The sequence below is a fragment of the Lolium perenne genome, chromosome 5 (assembly GCF_019359855.2).
Source record: "Lolium perenne isolate Kyuss_39 chromosome 5, Kyuss_2.0, whole genome shotgun sequence".
In the NCBI taxonomy this organism is placed as follows: Eukaryota; Viridiplantae; Streptophyta; class Magnoliopsida; order Poales; family Poaceae; genus Lolium; species Lolium perenne.
Window position 1 is genome coordinate 142166261 of NC_067248.2, and position 22125 is coordinate 142188385.

The 22125-nt window shown below is 47.3% G+C and overlaps 3 protein-coding genes across 4 annotated transcripts; 1 reads left to right on the forward strand and 2 right to left on the reverse strand.

Annotated features, from left to right (window-relative positions):
• Positions 1 to 37: 37 nt before the first annotated feature.
• LOC127304841 (uncharacterized) lies at positions 38 to 4833 on the reverse strand. Its single transcript, XM_051335416.2, has 3 exons — positions 4451 to 4833; positions 2593 to 2813; positions 38 to 853 (listed from the first exon to the last, which is right to left on the reverse strand). Exons 1-3 carry the CDS (start codon positions 4809 to 4811, stop codon positions 167 to 169), a joined length of 1269 nt encoding a protein of 422 aa, XP_051191376.2. The 5' UTR covers positions 4812 to 4833; the 3' UTR covers positions 38 to 166.
• A 4085-nt stretch (positions 4834 to 8918) lies between these two features.
• On the forward strand, positions 8919 to 11171 carry LOC127300087 (uncharacterized). 2 transcript variants are annotated; one of them, XM_051330163.2, is made up of 2 exons: positions 8919 to 9269; positions 9363 to 11171. In XM_051330163.2, exon 2 carries the CDS (start codon positions 9389 to 9391, stop codon positions 11003 to 11005), a length of 1617 nt encoding a protein of 538 aa, XP_051186123.1. In that variant the 5' UTR covers positions 8919 to 9269; positions 9363 to 9388; the 3' UTR covers positions 11006 to 11171. The 2 variants fall into 2 exon arrangements, with proteins under 2 accessions (XP_051186123.1, XP_051186124.1); XM_051330164.2 differs by having other exon boundaries at positions 9369 to 11171.
• A 933-nt stretch (positions 11172 to 12104) lies between these two features.
• Positions 12105 to 14432, reverse strand: LOC127303619 (putative pentatricopeptide repeat-containing protein At3g08820). The gene has a single exon (XM_051334331.2). It carries the CDS (start codon positions 14307 to 14309, stop codon positions 12282 to 12284), a length of 2028 nt encoding a protein of 675 aa, XP_051190291.1. The 5' UTR covers positions 14310 to 14432; the 3' UTR covers positions 12105 to 12281.
• Between the last annotated feature and the right edge of the window lie 7693 nt (positions 14433 to 22125).

The following is a 22125-nucleotide window of genomic DNA, read 5'->3' on the forward strand; positions in this document are numbered from 1 at the left end:
GTGTGCCCACCGCGCCTTTGCTTGCTAGGAGTACATATTCGGGATCATCATTTAGTGATGAGAGTGTAATCATTAAGCAGTGGACAGCAGAAACAACATTACAGAAGAAAGCAACAATAACAACTCTTGAGACTACTACGTCCGTAACAGAAACTGTCAGGCAGTGTCAGGTGAAACTGTCTACTGATCCATTGGTTAGAGGTAAATGGCCAACCGCATGTTCCTCCAGAATACGAGACCAGGCGACGGTGACGTCAAACTTACAGACACCAAGATCAAGTTTATCGCGGCTTCTATCTGAATCCAGAGGTGCAAATGACACCTTGTTCTCTGCCAAAACCTGGTCCTTATTGCCACCTCGACATGCCACGGCATGGACTACCAGCTGCCCGAACCTCTCGACAGAAATAACACGACGAGACAGCTTAACCATGCCGTCGGTGGCAGACACCACAGGCACCATCTCTTTTCCAGAATCGAGTAGCACGATTTCCATGTGACCCAGACTACCAATGTAGGCTGTAAAGAGGCCTCGAGAACCATCTGGCCATGACCCCTTCACAATCTGCAGAGTGATAGTGGCCTCCACGGAGCGCATGACAAGGCCACAAGTGAGCTCCAGCGTGCTGAGCATGCTGGTGTAGAGGCGGCTGCTCACACATGAATCGAATATGCCCTGTCCTTCACTCTTACATAGATTGACCTTTTGGCAGCAGACGAAGCATTTAAGTAGAAGGCTTAAATCTTTGTCCTCAGGTTCAGTAGCTCCCTTCACTTTCAGCACAGTCTCGAAGTACACACGGTTTTCATACACAACAGCACGGCTTGGACCTGTCAACGTAAAATAGGGATCCTGCATACAAAACAATTGGTTACATTGAATCTAAACTAGTACAGAGATTTTATTTTCCAATTCAAACTTTTCAACTGACAAGCAAAATACGACAAACAAATGTTATTTGGTCCAAACACGGAAAAATAAGGCAGTCTATCATACATGCTTGTATGCATGGATCGACAAGTCGCATCTGCAAGGTCTCTCCGGCTAGTCAACTCGACTCATTTGATGAGTCGATCGACTAGTCTTGAGTAGTCTCGACTAATCCAGGTTTGTGAGTCAGCCAACTTAAAAAATGACCCCACATGTGTGTTCTGGTGTTCTATTGTGTTCTGGTGTTCTATCAGTCGACTTAAAGTTTTTCCATTCTTCCCTCCCCTTCCCATTTTCCCACCGTGTTCCCCGTTAAACCTAGATCAAGAGTCAGTTTCCCCTGCTCGACCCCAAAACACATCTTGGCGTTCTCTCCCTTGGTCACCGCCTCTGCAAGAACCTGCCGGCCAGTGCCGCTGCCGCCTCCGCCAGAAGCTCCTCGTCCGCCACGAGCTCCTCGTCCGCCGGCTGCTGGTGGTGGTCTTTTGCTCCTCTACCGGCTGTTGCTGCTGGTCTGCTCCTCCACGGCTGCTGCTGTTGGTCTGCATGTCCACAGCTGCTGCTGGTAACAAACTCTCTACTTCCCTTTTCCTCTGATCTGCTCCAGTGCTTGTGCTTGGGGTTTAGGGATCAATTAGAAAAACAACTTATATGATCCATTCACCATGCCATTCACAGGAAGCACCATGTCCCAGCAAGAGATATCCCAAGTCATTCGTTCAGCTAAAGCTGACGAGGACTATGATCCATTCAAAGATCCTAAGGAGATTCAAAGATCGAGCATGGAAATATGCATTCTAGTCTTAAACTTGAGCCTTGCATTATACATTATGCATATTATATACTACATTATACATATCCTACATTATACATATTATATCCTACAAAGATCCACTTCCCTGTCCCCAGCTTTATATTATATCCTACACTATACATGTTAGTAATTCAGTATTAAACATGAGTCTTGCTGAGTCGAGACTAGTCTCTGAGTCGCTGTCGCTGCCCCAGAACGACCCGTTGACTCAAAATCCATGCTTGTATGTGATGTGATCTCTACAATTGTTGCTTATTTGCTATGCAATCATAGTGAGCAAATTTATGTCTGTTGGATTTTCATAAGCAAAAAACTTACTGTTTACGACGAACTTCTCTATTTTCATACGCTTTGCTTCTGTTGGATTTATATGCTATCCAATCATAGTTACAATAATTATGTTTTCTGGGTTTTCATAAGCAAAAAACTTAGTGTACGCAACGAACTTCTATACTTTCATACCCTTTCCTTCGCAATGTTTATGTGTGTTCTGGTGTTCTATTGGTCAAAGGCCCACATATGATCAAGTATTAAAGATAATACCTGCAAATTGGTTTGTTTGGGTTGTCTATTATCATTCAAGATTATAAGCAACAGAGATAACAGAATGGAACGCCTAAAAGAATTATACTTTGGAAGTAAGAAGCAATAAACTTGGTGTGGAACATGCCATCTTCACAAAGCACATTAGCAGAGGTGATTCAATGGATTAAGAGGGTCAGATTTGCCAATTTCCCTGCAGGTACAACATGATATCTCTATATGGCAAAAGAAGATGTGCTGCTCATATATAATTAATAAAAAAGATATTACTTCAGATTGCACGGCAAGAAACAAACAATATAACCTGTTCAGTAAGGGTCTGGGGGTTTTCCCTGGTGCGGCTGAAGATAACATTCCGACTGTAATCCAATTTATCATGCACGGCAATCAGACCAAACACATCCAGCGGCCATGCTAAACCCCCATCTACTCCCCCAACCTTCACACTGAAGAACTGCACTGTAGTTCCGTGTCCGGTGTAATCAGGCATAGGGTTGTCCGTGAAACACATGGCAGGGATACGCGCTGCATTTTTTTTCGATAAAGGGAATATATTAATATCAAAACGATACCAATTACACCCAGCCTCTGCAACAACGCACCACCATAATTGCACTACGGATGCACACAGCCAAAAAAAAGAAAAGAAAACTAAGAAACAAAAGTCCCGCTACAGTATCTCGGGCCTAACAACAGCAATACATCCACCGCCAAGACAACACCTGAAATACAGAATCTCCAAAAACGATGCCTCCAAGAAGGGAAACAGTGCGCGAACACCATCGTCGCCCGATCAACGATCTTAGGTTTTCACCCTGAAGATAGTCCCCGCTCTCAAAACAATGCCTCCAACAAGGTCATTGCCAGGCACAACCAGTTAAGGCCAGACCTTGGGTTTTCACCCTGAAAGGTAGGACTCTGAACTTCACCTGTGTTGTCGCCCCCACTTTCATACCGCTGCTGTGAAGCCCGGAACAACAAGCAAGTCCCTCAACAACGCGGAGACTTGAACCTCCCTTAGCTAGTCCTCCCCTCCGGCCTTCATGAACTTCTCTTCTTCCGACTTTCATCATGGATCCATAGTCACTTGATGTCAGCACAGAAAAAGAGCTTCGCGCCGCTCCCTCCAGAACCAATCGGTCGGAATAAAAGCATGGGTGCGCACGACCGAATACCACCGCTCCAGCAAACTCCAGGCAAAAAGCACTGTTACATTCGCCGGCGGAGCCTTCCGGAACTCAACACTCCGGCTAGATCACGAGTCCAGGCCTCTGGTAGGTCTTCCTCTTCACGCAAGAGAGACCCTAGGACCACCGCCTTTATTCAGGTCGGACCCCCACGTCGGCGACCATCCCGGGCTGGCCACTCCAACCCTCCACTGGCGACTCCGTCGCCGGCTTCCAAGCATCCCATCTTGCCGCCGGAACGCGGTGATAGATCGATAGATCCACCACCACCAACCGCAGGCCAACCCTCTCCGGCAAAGAAGAGGGCCACCTCCACCGTCTTACCCAAGACTGCTGCCCCGGGCGACCTCGTGTCGCGGGTGAAGCCCGAGATCGCCTCCACTCACCGGCGAGAGGCGGGGGGAAATTGGCGCAGGCCATGAGCCTGGCCGCCGCCCACCACCAGCCCCTGTCGGAGTGCTGCGGAGAGCCGACGGGAGGAGCGAGGCCACAACGCTGGCCGCCGCCGCCCATCCCAACCGCGCCGGCCGAGGGAGAGCCGACGGGAGAAGGGGGCGCAGCGTAGGCCACCGCCGCCCAACCCATCTGCGCGCCCACCATGCGTCGAGGAAGGGGATCCGGCCGCCGTCCACCAGGCGTCAACGAGGAAAGGCCCCCGCCGCCGCCACGCCCCGAGGGTCTTTTCCCCGGCGGCGGCGGCTGGGGAGTTACGGGAGGCTGGGGCGCGTTTGCGTTTGCGTTTGGGCTGGGGCGCGTTTGCGTTTGCGTTTGGGCTGAAGGAATTTCAATTTAGTCAGCAGATTATATACTAGATGATCCTACAAGAAATGCATATGAATCCAATGTCCAACTGTTGTACAGTAGGAATCCTAGATCTATGTATCTAGTCTAGATAGATTAATAATGGTGAGTCTTTTTTAAGCACACAAAAAAAAAGATATCAATGAATCGAGTAGATCATAGATGGATACTTACTGGTGCCATCAAAACAGAAGTTTTTGTGCCTGTGCTGTTTCGTTTTTACCAAGGAGTTGCGGATACTGTCATAGCGCTCCTGCCAGTGTTCTTTGCCGAGATCCTCCTCCTCCTCCGGCTCAGGCGGAGGCGGCGCCAGGGCCCTCTCGTCTTCCTTCGCTAGGAATTCCGCGAGTTGCTGTTTCGCGATCTCCTGCTCGATCTTTCTCATCCTCACCTTCTCATCATGCACCAGCGTAGCCCGCTCCTGCTCCGTGAGCTTGTCCAGCACGATCGGTTCCGCGTCAGGGTTCTCTTTGTTCAGCCTCGCCACCGCGTACTTGAGTCTGATATCGTCGTAGCTCCAGCGCGGATACAGCATTACCGGCGCCAGATTTGGCGGCTCCGCCTCCATCTCAATCACAACAGCGGATCGTGGCCACGGAGAAGGATGGATCCAACACTCCTTTTTCTCAAACAGCACGAATAATAGTTTCCCAAAATGACAGCACGATATGACAAAATGGGCTGGGCCACGCTCCAACGAATAATAGTTTCCCAGCCCAGCATATGTATATCCTCTACCTCAACAGTTCTAAAAGGCTGATTTTTTTTTCTTCTAAAAGGACATTTGGTTCATGTTAGTACACTAGTGAAACCATCAACTCGCTCACATTCAAGAAATCTTTTGAGCTAGAGAGTGTTCCGAGCATAACATACGGCTAAAATCCGTAAATACCACATATTTCCAAATTGCTGATGTATGTCTAGAAGGCATAAGAGCATCTATAGCATCTTATGTACTCCGTATAATGTCCTGTAAACAAAATATAGACCATCCGTAAAACTCTCGCCGGACGCCCTTCTAAATCGAAACCTCCCTTCCGACTCATCATTCCTGCCTTGATCCGGAGAGGTTGGAGACCCATATGCGTCACCTTTCTAGTGAAGTCGCACTCGCACACCCACCCTCCCACTCGAGGTAGGTTTATTTATGGAAACATTTTCTATAGGATACCGTTATTTTCTGACATTTTCGAAACACACGGCTCGATTGTGACTTTGCCAGGTAGCATTACAATTTTGTGGCATATTTGCTAGAACACAACCCACACGTCAAAAAACAGAAAGATCGACACTTTTGTCTTGGATGACCATGCTATGACTAGTTTGGAAGACAATATATGTGCCAAGATTTCCATTTCTGTCTATGTTTTTTCTTCTAGCCAATATGCCACAAAGTTGTAATGGTACCTGACAAAGACACAACCGGGCGGTGTATTTTGGAAAACGCCAGAAACTAACGACATCCTCTAGGAAATTTTCCCTTTATTTATCTTAGATAGAGAGATGGTCAGGATGGGTGACAGAGTCCTCAACCCAAGCGCCATCGCATGCCATAAATATGGCCATAAGAGTGGGAATGGGGGGGGGGGGGCGGAGGGTTTGACGTGTCACCTAGAGAAGGGAGCTAGAGAAGTGGACGCTGGCGCGTCAAGCTGGGGTGGACCTACTATTAACGATGCCTCTCTAGGTCAGTGCCTGCTGTCAGGTGGAGGTAATATATTTGGTGGCCACGATTGTAGAAAGAGCACAGAGTGTCATTGGGGAATTGGGACAAGGAGGTCGGGAAGAGAAGGATTTCGAGAATAGGCGACTCTTGCTCGGGTCGTCTAGTGGAGAAGAAGGGGAGAAGGAGAGGATAGGAAGGGTTGGGCTATGCCGGTGGTGGGGAAGGAGAAGAGGGTGGTAGTGCAAGCCTCTAAACATGCCATGCCATTTTTAGGGCAGTTTTCCAACCTAGTGCATGCAATCTATACTTCCTAACATACCGGTGAGGCCTCTTTGCTCCCATGTTGAAAGTAGTCTTGGAGTACCTCTTCCATTTGGTACCACAATTATTCAGACGTCAATGATTGGAACCGGCATGGAGTCGCGTGTTCACCTTCCCTTTCTCTCCTTGCACTCTATGAATGATGCAAGAGTTAGTTCGTCATCACAACATGAAGATGACAAGGAATTCATGAGCGTATTGATAAAAAAAATGTGTATCCACTCACTCTACTGTAAGAGAGAGAGATGGGAGAATCCACAACAAGAAATGTTGGGGGTGGGGGTGGAGGTGGGAGTGAATGGTATTACATAACTGGAATATAGTCGTTGGTGAAGTAGCCACTGAAAAGGTAGGTGTTTGAAATATCGCCGTTGAGAAAATTGTTGTTAGAATTATAGCCATTGTTGTAATCATAAGCCATTCGAATTTTAGTGGTTAAATGGTAGTTTCTTCCGATCCTGGTTCATCGGATCGATTTTGGATATTTTGTCATGGTTGCCACGAGGATGATTATCCTTGCAATATTTTCCCGGTTGCTACCTAGTCGACAATGGTGATTCGTCATCTTGACTCCCCAACGATGCCAACAAGGATATTTGGTTGTTTTTTCCTAACATATTGATGTTGGTACTCTTGTCGATAATGGTTGACGATTTTAATGGTTGTGCACATGCACCTAGCCTTCACATGGCTGTTCAAATTAAAACTGTAGGAGAACCTTCGTTGGTATTTACGTGCTTGTGGATTGGTATCTATCTTCGACTGTCTTCAGAAATATACAAGATTGTGTGATGGAAGAAGAAAGAATTTGAAAGCCTCGAATTTGAAAATCTTGAAGATTTGCTGGTTTCTTATAGACTTTATTTTCTAATCGTGAATACGGGTTGGGTATCTCTACTATGTTATAATTTATATTTTAAATATTGTAAAAAAGGGATCTTAGTGTTGGGCTAATTCGTGAGTTGGGGAGGAAAGTCTTGTAACATACACGAAACTTATTCCAGATTTCGTCACGCTGGAACCCCAATCTAGAACTTACCTCTAAACTTATATAAATGATCGTGTTTTGGAATTTGACTTGTAGTATTCACATTTTATCGTTTAAAAAACTTACCAAGCCATCATTGTTTGATGAAAAAATACATGCATACGCCTCAATTCAATACATGTGTGGGTGATTTATTTTCAAAATTTATGAAACTTAAACATGTATATTTTGCTAAGATATTGAAAGTGTGTGTGTGTGCAGTGTGCACAAAAGGTTTTATTAATTTATTATTTTGGTCACATGCTGCCAGAGGGATAGATTGGTTGTCAAGATTTTTAGTGGGGCTCCTTAATCAGACCAGATTGGCATTTTCGTAAGAAATATTCAGAACAATAAATGCACTTCAGATTGTGGTCGAAAAAACAACTGTGCATGAAGAGCAGCCGGGCAGGGGAGGAGGGGCAGGAGAATGAGGAAATTGGTGGAAATGACGGTGAAGGAAGAGGAAGGAGGATGGAGAAGGCGTGGGTATACAACTCACCAATTCCTCTCACACGATGCGCATGATCCAACAACCTAGCACTGAGAGAGCTAACTCCAAGTCTCCAACAACCTAGCTTTCGATCCGGTTTCCATGGCACTACTCCTTCCATCTCAAAATATCAAAATATAAGACGCCTAAGATTACTCAAAAGTTAAATCTTGCTAACTTTGACAAAAATATTAGGAAAAAATATCCGTATCTACAATATGAAATGGATACTTTGAGAAAATATATTTTATAGTGAATCTATTGATATTGATTTAATATTATAGATGTTTATATTTTTTTGCAAAAACTTGATCAAAGTTAGAAGACGTTGACTTTTGACTAACATTAGACGCCTTCATGAACATAATTTTTTTTTCTCGAAATGGAGGGAATGCCTCCTGCTGCATCGAAGAGAAGCATGCGGCATTTTTATTAATTTATTCAAAAGAGTTCTAATAAAAACATACATCAAAATACCCGAAGCCACCACTTAACATCTACACATCCCATAATGAGCGAAAATCATGTTAACCTGGCTTTACTTTCTGGAGAGCAAAGAAAAACTCTCATCAACTAGAAACCGGACTCTCTAATCGAAACTGGAGCGCTCATCATGTCTAGTAGAGTATTTAACGAGCACCTCATGCACATGCTACGGGATCCGTCACCTCCATCAACCTCTCGTCCACCTCTCGTCCATCTTCACGGCAACGACAAAGATCTGTATAACCCTTGCCCTACCATCGACGCTGCCATGGCGCTAAACATGCATCAATTCAATAGCTCTCTCTCAGCTCACACAGTCTGATGTCGACGCCGGCGACCTGCTGTGGGGAGCCGGGAAAAACCTTGCGTGCCGGCGACCACAGAGAATAAGTTATCGTGCCTACCTTGGATGACCCGATAAATTTGGGAAACGGTGACGGTGAGGCAGCAAGTCGAGAAAAATAATCGTAGTCAGACGAGGAAAAGATCAGATGCGGTGACCACAGCGAGAATGAAGAGAACAAGTCACGCGAGACGGCCAGAGGAAGAAGAAGGTAGAGCAGGGGCGCGGGCCATTCGTTCCATTGATTGGCCTTCCGAACGAACTCCGTGCAGTAGCAGAACCCATACACAGCAGTAGTGCTGTTGCTTGTCGATGGGCAGGTTGGCTTGCGTTGGCTTGATGGACCCCAAGTCCACTAGCTACGTCCAACAACCATCACAGTAGACAGCCATAGCTTTCACGGACGGACCTCTCCCGCGGGGCCGAAAGAAAAGAAGAGATTTTGCATCAAGTCATGGACGAACGGCAGCTGAAACCACGCCATGGCATTCCTCCCAAATTGACAGGAAGCTCAAAATTAACCTGGTGTTCGTTCCTTCCAAGGAAGCTGGAGCAGAACAAGCAGCCCCCAAGGCTGACCGTCAGCCGGCAAGCCCCCGCCCCGGATTGATGACGGATTCCGATCGCCAAAGCCGACGATTTTACTCCATAGCGGCAGTACAAACCTTTTTCCCACATTCCATCACCTACAAATTACTACTAGCAGTTGTGCTTCTACTTCACCGCTGAAATCGTGTTGCCCGATCGAAGATGCAGCCGGCCCACCGCAAAGGGCAATGCATCTTCCTCGTGACAGCGATGGCGACGACGCCAGCAACTGCGCCCCGCTCGCCGAGCCCCTGCTCGACAGGCCTCGCCGGCAGGACTGGCTCGGTCTCTTGCGCGGCGGCCCGCCGACGTCGTCGTCAGCTGGCTGGGTCGCCGTGGACTGGGCGTCCGTGCGCTCGACGTGCAGGGAATGGATCACGCACCCCATGAACGCCGCGCTGCTTCTCTGGCTCCTCTGCGTGGGCGCCTCGGGCGGGATGCTCGCGCTGCTCCTCCTGGGCCTCCTCGACGGCGCGTTCCCGGCGCCCGCGGCAAGGAGCCACTGGGCCGAGGTGAACAACCAGGTGCTCAACGCGCTCTTCACGCTCATGAGCCTGTACCAGCACCCGGCCCTCCTCCACCACCTCTTCCTCCTCTGCCGCTGGCGCCTGCCCGCCGACGCCGCCGAGCTGCGCGCCGCGTACTGCAGTGGCGGCGGCGGCGGCCAGGCACGCGCGGGCGAGCGCGCGCACGTGGCTGTCGTCGTCGCGCTGCTCCACCTCACCGTCGTCTGCCAGTACGCGCTCTGCTGGCTCTACTGGTGCTTCACCCGGAACACCCGCCCCGACCTCGTGGAGGACGGCTTCACCGCGCTCGGCGTCGCAGCGCCAATCTTTGCCGTCGTGTACACCATGTGTAGCCCGCTGGGAAGTGACACATCCGGCGACCTCGACGCCCCGTCGGTGACCGCGCAATGCCCCAGCACGTTGGCGCACGCTGACGCCGTGGTGGTAGTGGAGCCGGAGTGGGCCGGCGGCATGTTCGACTGCGATGGAAGCGAGGCCGCGGCTGCGGGGTGCTGCCTCTCCCTCTCCTGCACATTCTGCGTCTTCGGGTGGAACGCCGAGAGGCTCGGCTTCGGCAACGCGTGCGTGCACGCCGCCACGTTCGCGCTCCTCTGCTTCGCGCCGCTGTGGGTATTCGGCGTCACGGCGCTCCGCGTCCACGACGCGGCCGTGGGCGACGTGGTTGGCGGCGCCGGCGTGCTGCTCTGCGTGGGCGGCCTCCTCTACGGCGGCTACTGGAGGGTCCAGATGCGGAGAAAGTTCGGGCTCCCCGGGAGCGCCGCGTGCTGCGGCTCCAAGTCGGCCACGGACTACGCGAGCTGGCTCTTCTGCTGGCCGTGCGCGCTGGCGCAGGAGGTGCGCACGGCGAGCCTCTACCACGTCCATGGCGAGAGCTTCTTCCACCGGATACCTGCTGCTGCCGCCGGCGACCACGAGCCGTTGCTAACGCCCGGCACAAGCGCGTCTGCAGAGTCGGATGAGCACTTGGTCGTGGTTCTTCTTCGTGATGAGATGGTTCCACCACCGGTGGTTCAGGTTGTGGTGGTGGCAGACAATGACACATGCTTGGAATGCAATGTCGTTCATGTCCAGGAGAAGATCGAACCTCCGTTCCCGACATCGGCGGTCGACGTGGAAGAGGAGAACGGATCGTCTTCGTTGGCGTCCAATCAAGAAGAACCGGTGGACCAGAGATTGTCTGGTGGAAGGTGGAGGGTGGAGAAGCTCAAGAGGATGATCAATGTGGTCACCATGGTGTCTTTGCTTTTCCTCTTGTACACAAGAGGATTCATTCCATAGAGATGCATTGTGGTTTTGAAAAAAGCAAATAATAGTGTTAGGATTTAGTATTACAGATGTATAGATCACCAAGATATATTCAAAATGAACTGCAAATAATTATGTAATTTGCTAGAATCGCAGTTTGGAAATTAAGCAAGGTATCATGTGATTTAGTAGAGACTAATTCTGCTTCGGTTCCATGGTCGACAAGTATATGGATGGATTGTCTTATGAACAAGTAGGAAGTGTCGAATGTCCCATTAGTTCGTATGATGCTCCTCTGAATAGTAAGACTGTTTATGTGACAAGTCTGAACTTGCAAAGATACCTGATACGTCGAAAAATTAGCATGGGAAGTTGGAAATGAATGAAGCAGGATTTCCTTTTCCGCAAAACCTTCTAAAACATTACCCAAACCTTTTGAAACAGTTCTTTTGGAAGCAGTGATCAGGTTTCAGCTTATGTGGTGTATCCTGTGGTTTATAAACCAACTCGGCTTTTCCATGCGTGTATCCCACGGAATGTATGGACGGATTTTTATGAACTGAACATGAATGGGCCAAACGTGCCATTAGTTCGTACTAGAGAATTATTCTTGCTGCAAGCCTTATTATTCTGCCACCCGTGACGAACTGTGCTCGCGTGTGAGGCAAACTGTATCTACTTCAAATGAAACAAATATTTGTTTCTATCATTGTTGCTTCGGGCAGAAGATAGATTTTGCTTCCAAATAAAACAGCTATTGCTTCTTGGAATATAATAATTTGCTTCCGTACCATGTACAACCTTCGAAGCATGAAACATACTAGTAGCAGGAGGACCGTATTTAAATTACAATGGTAGATAATAACAAAAATCGAATAGGAAGAAGTAGGTAATTGTTAAATGCCCCACAAATTATGTAGACAGAAGAAAAACATATACTATACTGGGAAGCATGGATCTTTCGAAGCAAGAATTTAGGTGTTAGGTTGATGGTCAAGAATATTGTCAAGAATTTAGGTGTTAGGTTGATGGTCAAGAATTTAGGTGTTAGATCCTAAAGAGAGGCACAAATATTCAGCAACATTGGAACTTATGTCTGAAATAAACCGGAGCTGCAGAAAAGAAAAAGAAAGAAAAAAAGCGCCCTCTGGTTCCTTCCAGCAGAAACATTCTAGTGAGAAGAAAGAAAAACATCAATTTGCTAGATTTTTCTGTAAGTAAATCTATCTAGGTAGATCACATTTACCAGCCAAATAGAGATGACTCAAAAACTGCTCAAAATTGCAACTACACATCTACTATTGTACTTCTACCAGTCGTTGCAAGAGCAACAGCCATCTCTGAAACAATGAAGTCGGCTGTTATCCTGAACAAGTATCTCCCGATGAGCTATCCTGGATATAAGTTTAATAGCAGTGTGAGAGTCAGTGCAAACCCTGAGGTTATTAGTGATCCTAATGGGCTCCCCTGGCCGGGTACTGAGAAGGCCAAATGCAATGGCAAGTTTCTCGCTGTAAGGAACTAGAGTGTGCTCCTTCTCCTGGTCTTCAAGATCGAACAGCACCACATCAGTTGTTGGGCTGTAACCCATGTTCTTCAGTTCCATGCCTAATTCATCCAGCTTTTTGTAAATTTGACCCGTGAGGTGATGTGATTTGTCTCCAACACGGAACTCGTGCACCTTACCACTAAACACAACCCAGCTATATGCACAGACCTTCTTGACCCCTTTGTCCTTCACGTCCAATCTGACCTTCTTAGCATCCTTCCATCTGTCGATGTTAGAGTAGAAGTTTGAGAGCACGAGGTAATTTCCATAATTCCGGGGCTCTAGAAGGATGAGCTGCTTCAATACATGCTCTGCAAGGTCCGGGTCTCGGTGGATCTTGCAGCCACCAAGAAGCGCACCCCACACGGCAGCATTTGCCTTCATTGGCATGTCATTGATAAGCCGATGAGCTTCCTGGAGCAACCCAACACAGCTGAGCAGGTCAACCATGCAGCCGTAGTGGCCAATCCGAGGGGTGATGTGGTATAACTCAACCATGTAATGGAAGTAGCGCCATCCATCTTTGACAAGGCCAGTATGAGCGCAGCTGCAGAGAATGCCGATGAAAGTAGTGTCATTCAGTTTCATGCCTGACTTCTCCATCTGGCCGACAAGGGCAAACGCAGTCTTGCCATGCCCGGTCGTGCCGAGCTCCAAAATCATTTTGTTCCAAACAGCAATGTCCCTCTTCCTCATCTGCTGGAATACGGACCACGCATCAGCTGTGCTCCCACACTTGACGTACAGATCGAGCAGAGCAGCCCCCAGAACTGGGTCGTCCTCAAGGAACTCATCCCAGTCCACGGCCCCGGCAGCTCGCCGTCCCAGATCGAGTTTACCCAGCCGCGTGCATGCCGAGAGCGCATCAGCTACAGTGTAGCGATCTGGCCTCACTCCCTGAGTCTGCATCATGAAGAAGAGGTCCAGAGCCTCTCGGGGATGCCCGCTGGAAGCGTATCCCCCGACCATTGCACCCCAAGCCACCGCGTCCTTCTCCGGCATCTTATCGAACACCTCCCTTGCCCTGGCTATCTGACCACACTTGACGTACAGATTCACCGCCGCAGTAGCCACGAACAAACGGGTGGCGATCCCCTCCCGCACGGCCGCCCTCCACGCTACCTCCCCGGCGTCCAGGTCTGCAGCCCGGGCGCACGCCGTCAGGACCCGCACGGCTGTGATGCTGTCCGGACGCATTCCAGTCGCGAGCGCTTCCCGGGCAGCGGCGACGGCTTCCTTGTCGCGTCCGGCGTTCATGTACGCGGCGATGAGCGCGGTCCAAGAGACTGTGCTGGGGCAGCGCATTTCGTCGAACACCTCCCGCGCGCGGTCCAAGTAGCCGCATTTGGCGTAGAGGTTGAGGAGGGAAGTGAGGACGTGGGGGTTGGAGTGGGAGGGGAGCTTGAGGGAGCGGGCGTGGAGCTGCTGGCCGACGGGGAGAGGGTTGGGGAGGCGGGAGGCGGAGTTGAGGGCGAAGGGCAAGGTTAGGTGGGAGGGGTCGGGGAAGAGGGAGTGCAGGGAGAGGGCGTGGAGGTGGAGGCCGGAGGAGGAGAGCGCGCGGAGGAGGAGATGGGAGAGGTCGGCGAGGAGGTCGAGCCGGAGGAGGCGGCCGTGGAGCAGTTTGACGGCGAGGGGCGGGAGGGGCTTGCTGGGGCTGAGGCCGCGGAGGAGGGCTCGGTGGGTTGACGCGGCGGCGGCGGCCGGCAGAGAAGTGGCCGGCGCGAGGGTTGAAGGCCTTGTGGGAGGATGGAGAGGCTCACTGTGCGCAAAATCTCTGAGCACTTCCATTTTTGCGATGGATCATGGATATCGATTATCGAGTCAAAGAAGAGGCACGAAGTAGGAGACAACTCTCGAGCGGTGGCCTCGCGAGACCGCCCTTCCTCTCCCTAGCGCTCCATTTCTTCTCTCGGCGACCACTCGATAATTTTAAAATTTTCTTTATACAAGTATAAATGTGTGTGCGTTGCTACGGGTTATCTAAAGTTTAATATTTTGATTTTACCGCCTGAATATTTTGCGCACTTAAATTATCCCAATTTTTTTGCCTTTTATTTTCTCCTCCAAATATGATTGTAGTTGTGACTTCTCTTATATAATTCTCTTAATAAATGTGTGTTATTTTATCAATATGGTGTATTCCACAATTCTCACTCTGTACAATGGAAGGAGTATATATTATTGATATAACAAAAATATCATACTTCTTCTCTCTCAAATTATAAGGTCACCACGTACTCCGAGGTATTGACTAACAATTTGAACAATAAAATATGCGTTATATGTCATTAGAAGTATACCATTAAATTTTTTTTTTTGAGAGAAAGAGGCCTGTTATATAATTGAGGTGGATGGGTTTACAGGGGTTTCCTTGGTTACAATATCTTCTACAGGGTCAGGTAAAAGACCCGTCCAGATACAACTCCCCGCGGACCTTGCAAGGCTCGCAAGGGCGTCTGCAACCCCATTGCATTCTCTTTTGACATACTGGATATTGTATTCTTGCAGGTTCGTCAGTAGCCTCTTTGCTTCGTCGTAGATCGTCCATTGGCGAGATCTGTCAGTCCCAGCGCTTCGGAGGGCTTTGGAAACCGCCACACAGTCCAGTTCCAGGATAACCCTCTCATAGCCCATTCCTTGGATCAGTCTGATTCCCACAAGAGCCGCTTTAGCTTCAGCGTCTTCCGTATCGGCACATCTAGGTAGCGGAGTACATGCAGCCAACAAAACCCTTCCATTACTGTCTCTCACCACCGCTCCCGCACCTCCAGGTTTTGTGCAACCAATGAAGGAGGCGTCCGTATTTAGCTTAACCCAACTGGACGGGGGAGAGGACCAGATATGGTTATCAGACCTTACGGCGTGGAGAGCATCCGCGACCGTGGGTGTAGGATAAACGGTAGTAGAGTTTCTATCAGTGTTCTCCGCTTCGTGCCGGCTTTGGGCATCAGAAAGGTCGTAGGCCATCAGAAAGGCGACAGATCTTTCAATCGTTTCTTTGCCCTTATGGTGGATGATGTTGTTCCTAAGATGCCAGGAGCGCCAAAGGATTAGAAGGACCCTAGCAGCAGTGACGTCGTCGAGTTGGCCGAGCAGAAGTTGGAGCCAATCCTCGCCTGTGAACCTGAACATCTTCTCGCTTGGGATCTTCCACTTCTTTCTCATTTCATGCCTAAGAGCAACAACTTTAGTGCAGATGACAGATGCATGGTGAGCATTCTCAGTACCGCTGCCACAGATTGAACATCGGTCATTGATTTCCAAAGTCCTTCTACATTTGTTGTTTTTTGTTGGAAGAGTGTCTGTAGCCACTCGCCATCCGAACACCCTGACTTTAGGTTGGACTTTGGCTGACCAGATGGCCTTCCAAATGGGTCTGTTGCCGACAGTGCTAGAGCTGCTGGTGGCATTGTCTCTATGCTGGTGCTTCAGGTTAAACGCCAACCTATAGGCACTACGGACCGTGAACATGCCATTCTTTTCGAGATGCCACGCGAATCTGTCTGGTTGCGGAGAGTTTGGGAGCTCGATGCTCGTGATCGTTTGTACATCATGATCATAGAACAGCTCCTGAAGAATATCAGTGTTCCAGGTGTTAGTTCCTTCATGAATAAGCTGGTTCGCCCATCTTTTCCTTGTGTTCTTTTTTCAGTGCAAAGATTTTCATCCCGCTTTCTCTGGGAAGCCATTGATCACGCACGAATTGGGTGGATCTGCCGTCTCCGATCCGTTTGATGATGCCATGTTTGAGCAGTTCTATGCCAAACTCAATGCCTCTCCAGACTGGTGAAGGATCAGTGGCAAAAACCGTATCAAGCAGGCTCCCATGGGGGAAGTATTTGGCCTTAAGCACCCTGGCACAGAGGCAGTCTGGTTTCTGTAACAGTCTCCAGGCAAATCTAGCCAGAATGGCTTGATTGAACAGGTGCATATCTATAAAGCCCATTCCACCATTATGTTTGGGTTTTGTCAGGTTATCCCAGGTTGTCCAATGCACCCTTCTCTGGTTCTTGTCGTCGCCCCACCAAAACTCCCTAATCAATCTCTCATATTGCTCACAGAATCCAATGGAAAGCTTAAAGATACTCATAATGTGGGAGGGGAGGGCTTGAGGTACGGATTTGATCAAAGTATCTTTCGCAGCATGGGACATAAGTCTCTCATCCCAGCTTGTGAGCCTCTTACCAAATCTCGCCATGATGGGTTGAAAACTTCCATCCTTCATTCTCCCTTCCGGGGTTGGGAAACCTAAGTACTTTTCCTCAAAAGTGGCGGTCGACACACAGAGAATTCCTTTTATCTCAGCTTGAGTTGCTTCTGGACAAACATCAGTGAACAAGATGGAACACTTGTTAGGGCTCAGGCGTTGACCCGTGCCACGCTGAAATAGTTTCAGGCAGCTGTCAACGGCCCTAGCCACCTCAGCAGTAGCTTTGAAGAAGAGAAGGATGTCGTCGGCGAATAACATGTTGGATACTACGGGTGCATCACGAGCCACCTTGATGGGAGTGATGCATCCGTCTCTGCAGTTCTTCTTGAGGATACTGGTTAGGGCCTCTCCCACGAAGAGGAAGAGGTAAGGGCTTAAGGGGTCTCCTTGGCGTAGGCCACAAGTGAGGGTGAACGGCTCGAGAGTGTGGCCATTAATTCTGACTGAAAAACGTACGGAGCAAACACAGGCCATGATCCAATTCATTAATTAGATTCATTCTTAAAAGATGTTTCCAACAATATACTTTTAGTGTCATATAACTTTTATTTTATTAACCAAAGTTTTGGTTTGAAATATGAAATGGCCTTTACATATAAAAAAACAGGTGGGGTATAATTTGTTGACGTACTATGATCTTCCAAATTCCAGAATTTTAAAATAGAAATTCGAAATACTCCCTCCGTTTCATCAAACGTGTCTCAACTTTATCAAAATTTGGATGTATCAACTTTATTAAAATTTCGATGTGTCTAGGCACTATCTAGTAGGTAGATACATTTAAATTTTGACAAAGTTAAGACACTTATGGTGGAACGGAGGGAGCACATGTTATTAACGTCAATTTTACCATGGTTTATTCGAAGTAGCAACTGAGGAATAGGCAAAAGAAGAAAAACAAAAAAGATTAGTCTGAACTCTAGCGAGTAGTGACAGTGGTGGGCTGAGTGTTCCTCGGTGCCGTCGATTCACAAGGATCGGGTTATTTAAAATTGAATATTTGGATTTGACTTCTGATTGGCGTAGCGTGATACTGAATGAAGGATGGACCGGCTCAAGATTGGACCAATTGATGTTAGTGGGCCGAATTTTACTTAATCTAAAGGCAAAAGGTGACATATTAGGTGGGCCATGACCTGGCATGGCCTCAATTACGCGTCGCCCCTCTTCTCTTCTGAACATTTTTATTACTTGCCCAAGTTTTGGTAATATAATCATATGTGTAATTTAATTTTTTCTGATACTTTTGCCTTTTCACTTTATCTCCTTGAACATAGTACTGGATTCGTAGGTATATTTTTTTTCAAAATTGTTGTGTGTTTTTATCAATATATGTTTTACTCTTTAATTCTCAATCCGTATATAGAGAGGATTTGGTGACCAGGGGGATATGTGAGCACCCCCTGGCTACCGTTCAATGTGTGTTGAGATTCGATTACTGTCAGTGTGAGTGTTGACTGGTCGTGGGTTTATGTGATGCTAATGCAAACCTGACGATGTGCTCGCCGGCGGCACGGATCTCCGCATAGAACCTTCCGCTTGAGCGGAAGCGCACGCCGGTGAAGCCCGTCTGATTAGCGCGCGGAAGCATGGGGTTCTCTGGTTGCCTTCGTCTGGCTGGGAGGACATGGTCGATGGTGAATGAGTAGTTGCGGTGAGGGCGCTATATAAAGCTAGGTGTGCAGCTTCAGTTCTAAGAGGACGAGATAAAACACCTGGTATGAGTGTACGCGGGTTAATGATTGTGTGAGACTAGTGCATGAGATGATATGATAAGGACGAATATGTGAGATGAGCAACTGTGCCGTCCGTGAGCGAGGAATCTGGAACAGTGTTTGATTTGGACGAATATGCTGCAGAAACTTTAGCAGGTTGACTGCTCAACTTCTCATACCTATCTAGGCACGCGGCTGTGTGTAGAAAAAGAGAGATGTATACTGCTCATCTTCACCTACCCCTCTTCTTAAGCGAGCTGGAGGTGTTGTTCATCTTCTCCAACCTTCGGTACTGTTCATAAAAATGAGTAAATCGGCTGTGCTAGATCGATAAAATGAGTTTTCTTTTATCTATGTGTGATGAGATGGAGAGAGAGAGAATGCGTCTATGGAACATGGTAAAAACATGCTTGCTTTTGAAGAAACATGCTTGCTTTTGAAGTCGTCTATGGAACAGGGTAGCAACCTGAAGAAACCGAAGGTTTGAGACTGGAGAACTGAGAGTGTTTAATATAAACCAATGTTTACAATTTAATAAAAGGAGTATGGGGGTCAGCATAGGGGTCCCATAGTTTACATTCAAAAATGTGGGTCCATTTTTGTGGGTCCCTATATTTGAATTCAAAAGTTGGGCCTGCGTGAACAGTGCGTGTGCGGGTCCACTTTTTGAATTCAAAATGTGGGGTCTGCCTGATTTGGGCTGGGGGTTAAGTAATGATGTGCATGGCTAACCGGGATATGGGATAACCATGTAGATCTAATGTTGACACGTGTCGGCTAGTCAGGGGGTGCTCACGTATCCCCCTGATCACCGGGCTTCTTTTGTATACTTATATATATTATTAATTTGTAACTATAAAAATTTTATAACGAAATTTTATGTACCACGAGCTTCTTTATGTACTACGAGCTTCTAAAACACCACTCTCAACAATGCACACACTTTATGCAGTACGAGCTTCCAAATTGCAGAACTTTAAAATAGAGGTCAGAACTACACGTCATTTACGTCATTTTTTAGACACCATTGATGATCTTGTAGTTTTTTTTTGTAATCACCATATATTAGGTCAGCAAGCCGCCTCATTAAAAACCTCCCAGTCCCCGTAGGCACCCTGGTGAGGAAAAGAGTGTGTAAGAAACTTGTCGCCGTGGACATCAAACAATCCTTACATCATGCAAAAGCCTATCCAACACAGAACTAGGGGGATCATCGTCCCAATTACAGCACAAATTATTAAAATAGCAATGCTTAGCTAAAGAGTGAGCCGCTTCATTAGCTTCCCTGGAGCAATGCCTCACAGTAACTCTGGTGATAGTTTGTGCTTGATAGAGACAGTCTGCTAATATTACCGCATATGGACTCCAAACATCATCATTATCATTAAACGAATTGACTATCTCCAAGCATCAGATTCCAAAACAACAGGTATACAATCCAGACCTTCAGCCAGTTGGAGCACATCCTTTAGTGCCAAAGCTTCAGCAGTTGATGCATTTAGAACATTATTAAACAATCTGCTTCTTCTTGCCAAAGCCACTCCCTTATGATTGCGAAGAATAACACCAATAGCACCTGAACCATTTGGGGAAAAAGCAGCGTCAACATTGATCTTATATGTGTGAGAATCCGGCCTTGTCCAGGATAGGACCCTTGGCTCTGATGACGTTTCGGCACCATAGTAATTCTGTGCCAACCCCGCAATAGCAAAAGTTGTTCTTCCCGGAGTAGCTACTGACTCTCCCTTCTTAATTTCTCGTCTTTGCCACCATATACCAGGCTGCACATGCAATGAGTTCTTTGATCCCCACAGAACCAATCGGTGATGGCACCTGCAGGTCTCCGCACAACACGCCCTCAAGCGCCACTGAACCAGAGCGGTCAATAAGAGACGGCTCAATCACATTCCTTAAGCCAAGTGCCCGCCACACCTCTCTAGCATGTTCGCATGTGAACATAAGTTGTAGAATATCTTCCGCTCCTTGGTGACATACCGGGCATTCTCCTGAAACTGGGATATGTCTATCAGCAAGAATTGACATACCGGGAACAATCCCATGTAAAGCCCGCCAAACGAAAATTTGAATTTTACTTGGCACTTTCAGTTTCCAAACCTGTTCCCAAACCAGATTATGAGATGGTGTACTTTGATCTACTGCCCTGTCTAGTTTGTGTCCATGAAGATGATTCCATTGGGTATAATAAGCAGACTGGACTGAGAAACAGTGAGACTTTGTCATATGCCATGCTATGAAATTTTCATTTAAATTTTCACTCAAGGGTATCCGTAGAATTCTTGCAGCATCAATTGGGTTAAAAATATCCCGGATCAAATCTGAATCCCACAGTAAGGAGACCGGATCGATCAGGTCAATAACGAACTTAATTAACACTTGACCTTATGGAGTTTGAATTTTGCGATCTGGACTATCAGGAATCCAACAATCTTCCCAAATATTAACTTTTTTTCTCCCGTACCAACTCTCCAAATATAGCCTCTTTTAAACACATTCAGTCCCGCGATGATACTCTCTCAGGTAAAAGAAGAGCCTTTCTTGGCGCCAGCTTTCAATAGATCACTATTTGGATAATACTTTGCCTTCAAAATCTGAGCATAGAGAGAATATGGCTTGGTAATAAGGCCCCAACACTGTTTTGCCAACATATCATGGTTAAAAGCGTGTAGATCCCGAAAACCCATGCCTCCATATTTCTTAGGTATGCACATTTTCCACCAGGCCAGCCAGTGAAGTTTATTCTTCTCCCCTGTATCTCCCCAACAAAAACTAGCCATGGCATCTGTCATCTGTTTGCATAGGTTTTTCGGAATATTGAAGACTGACATAGCATAAACCGAGAGAGATTGGATTACTGCTTTTAGCAAAAAAAATTTACCTCCCATCGATAGGAATTTTTCCTTCCATCCCTCTAACATTTTAATAATCATCTCAAGCAGATACATGAAGCTCTCACTCATGTCTACCCCTACCATAGCTGGCAGACCCAAGTATTTGTCTGATAATGCCTCTGTCATAATATTCAATTCAGTACAAACTTCAGCCTTTATTCAAGTATCCACATTAGGACTAAAGAACACGCTGCATTTCGCCTGGCTAACAATCTGTCCCAAACTTGCGCAATATTGATCAAGTACTTGTCTCAATGAGGTTGCATTAGTCAAATTTGCCTTCATGAGGATGAGGGAGTCATCAACAAACAGTAAATGAGACACTGATGGAGCATTTATGTTAACCCTAACACCTTCCATGCCACGAACCTCCTCTCTATGAGCCAGTAAACTCGATAAACCTTCTGCACAAATAAGAAACATATAAGGGGACAGAGGATACCCTTGGCGAAGCCCTCTAGACGGGGTAAAAGAGCTCGTTTCTTGATTATTAAATCTGATCTTGTACTTCACCGACCTAACACACATCATCAAAAGATTCACAAAATCCTCCTGAAATCCCAGTTGTCTCATCATACTTTCAAGAAAATTTCATTCAACACGGTCATAGGCTTTGTGCATATCCAATTTAACAGCACAATACCCCCATTTACCAGCTTTCTTGTTCCTGATTTTATGTAGGCATTCATAAGCAATCAGCACATTATTTGTAATTAATCTCCCAGAACAAAAGCACTTTGCACCGGGGGAATAACCTCATCAAGCACAAA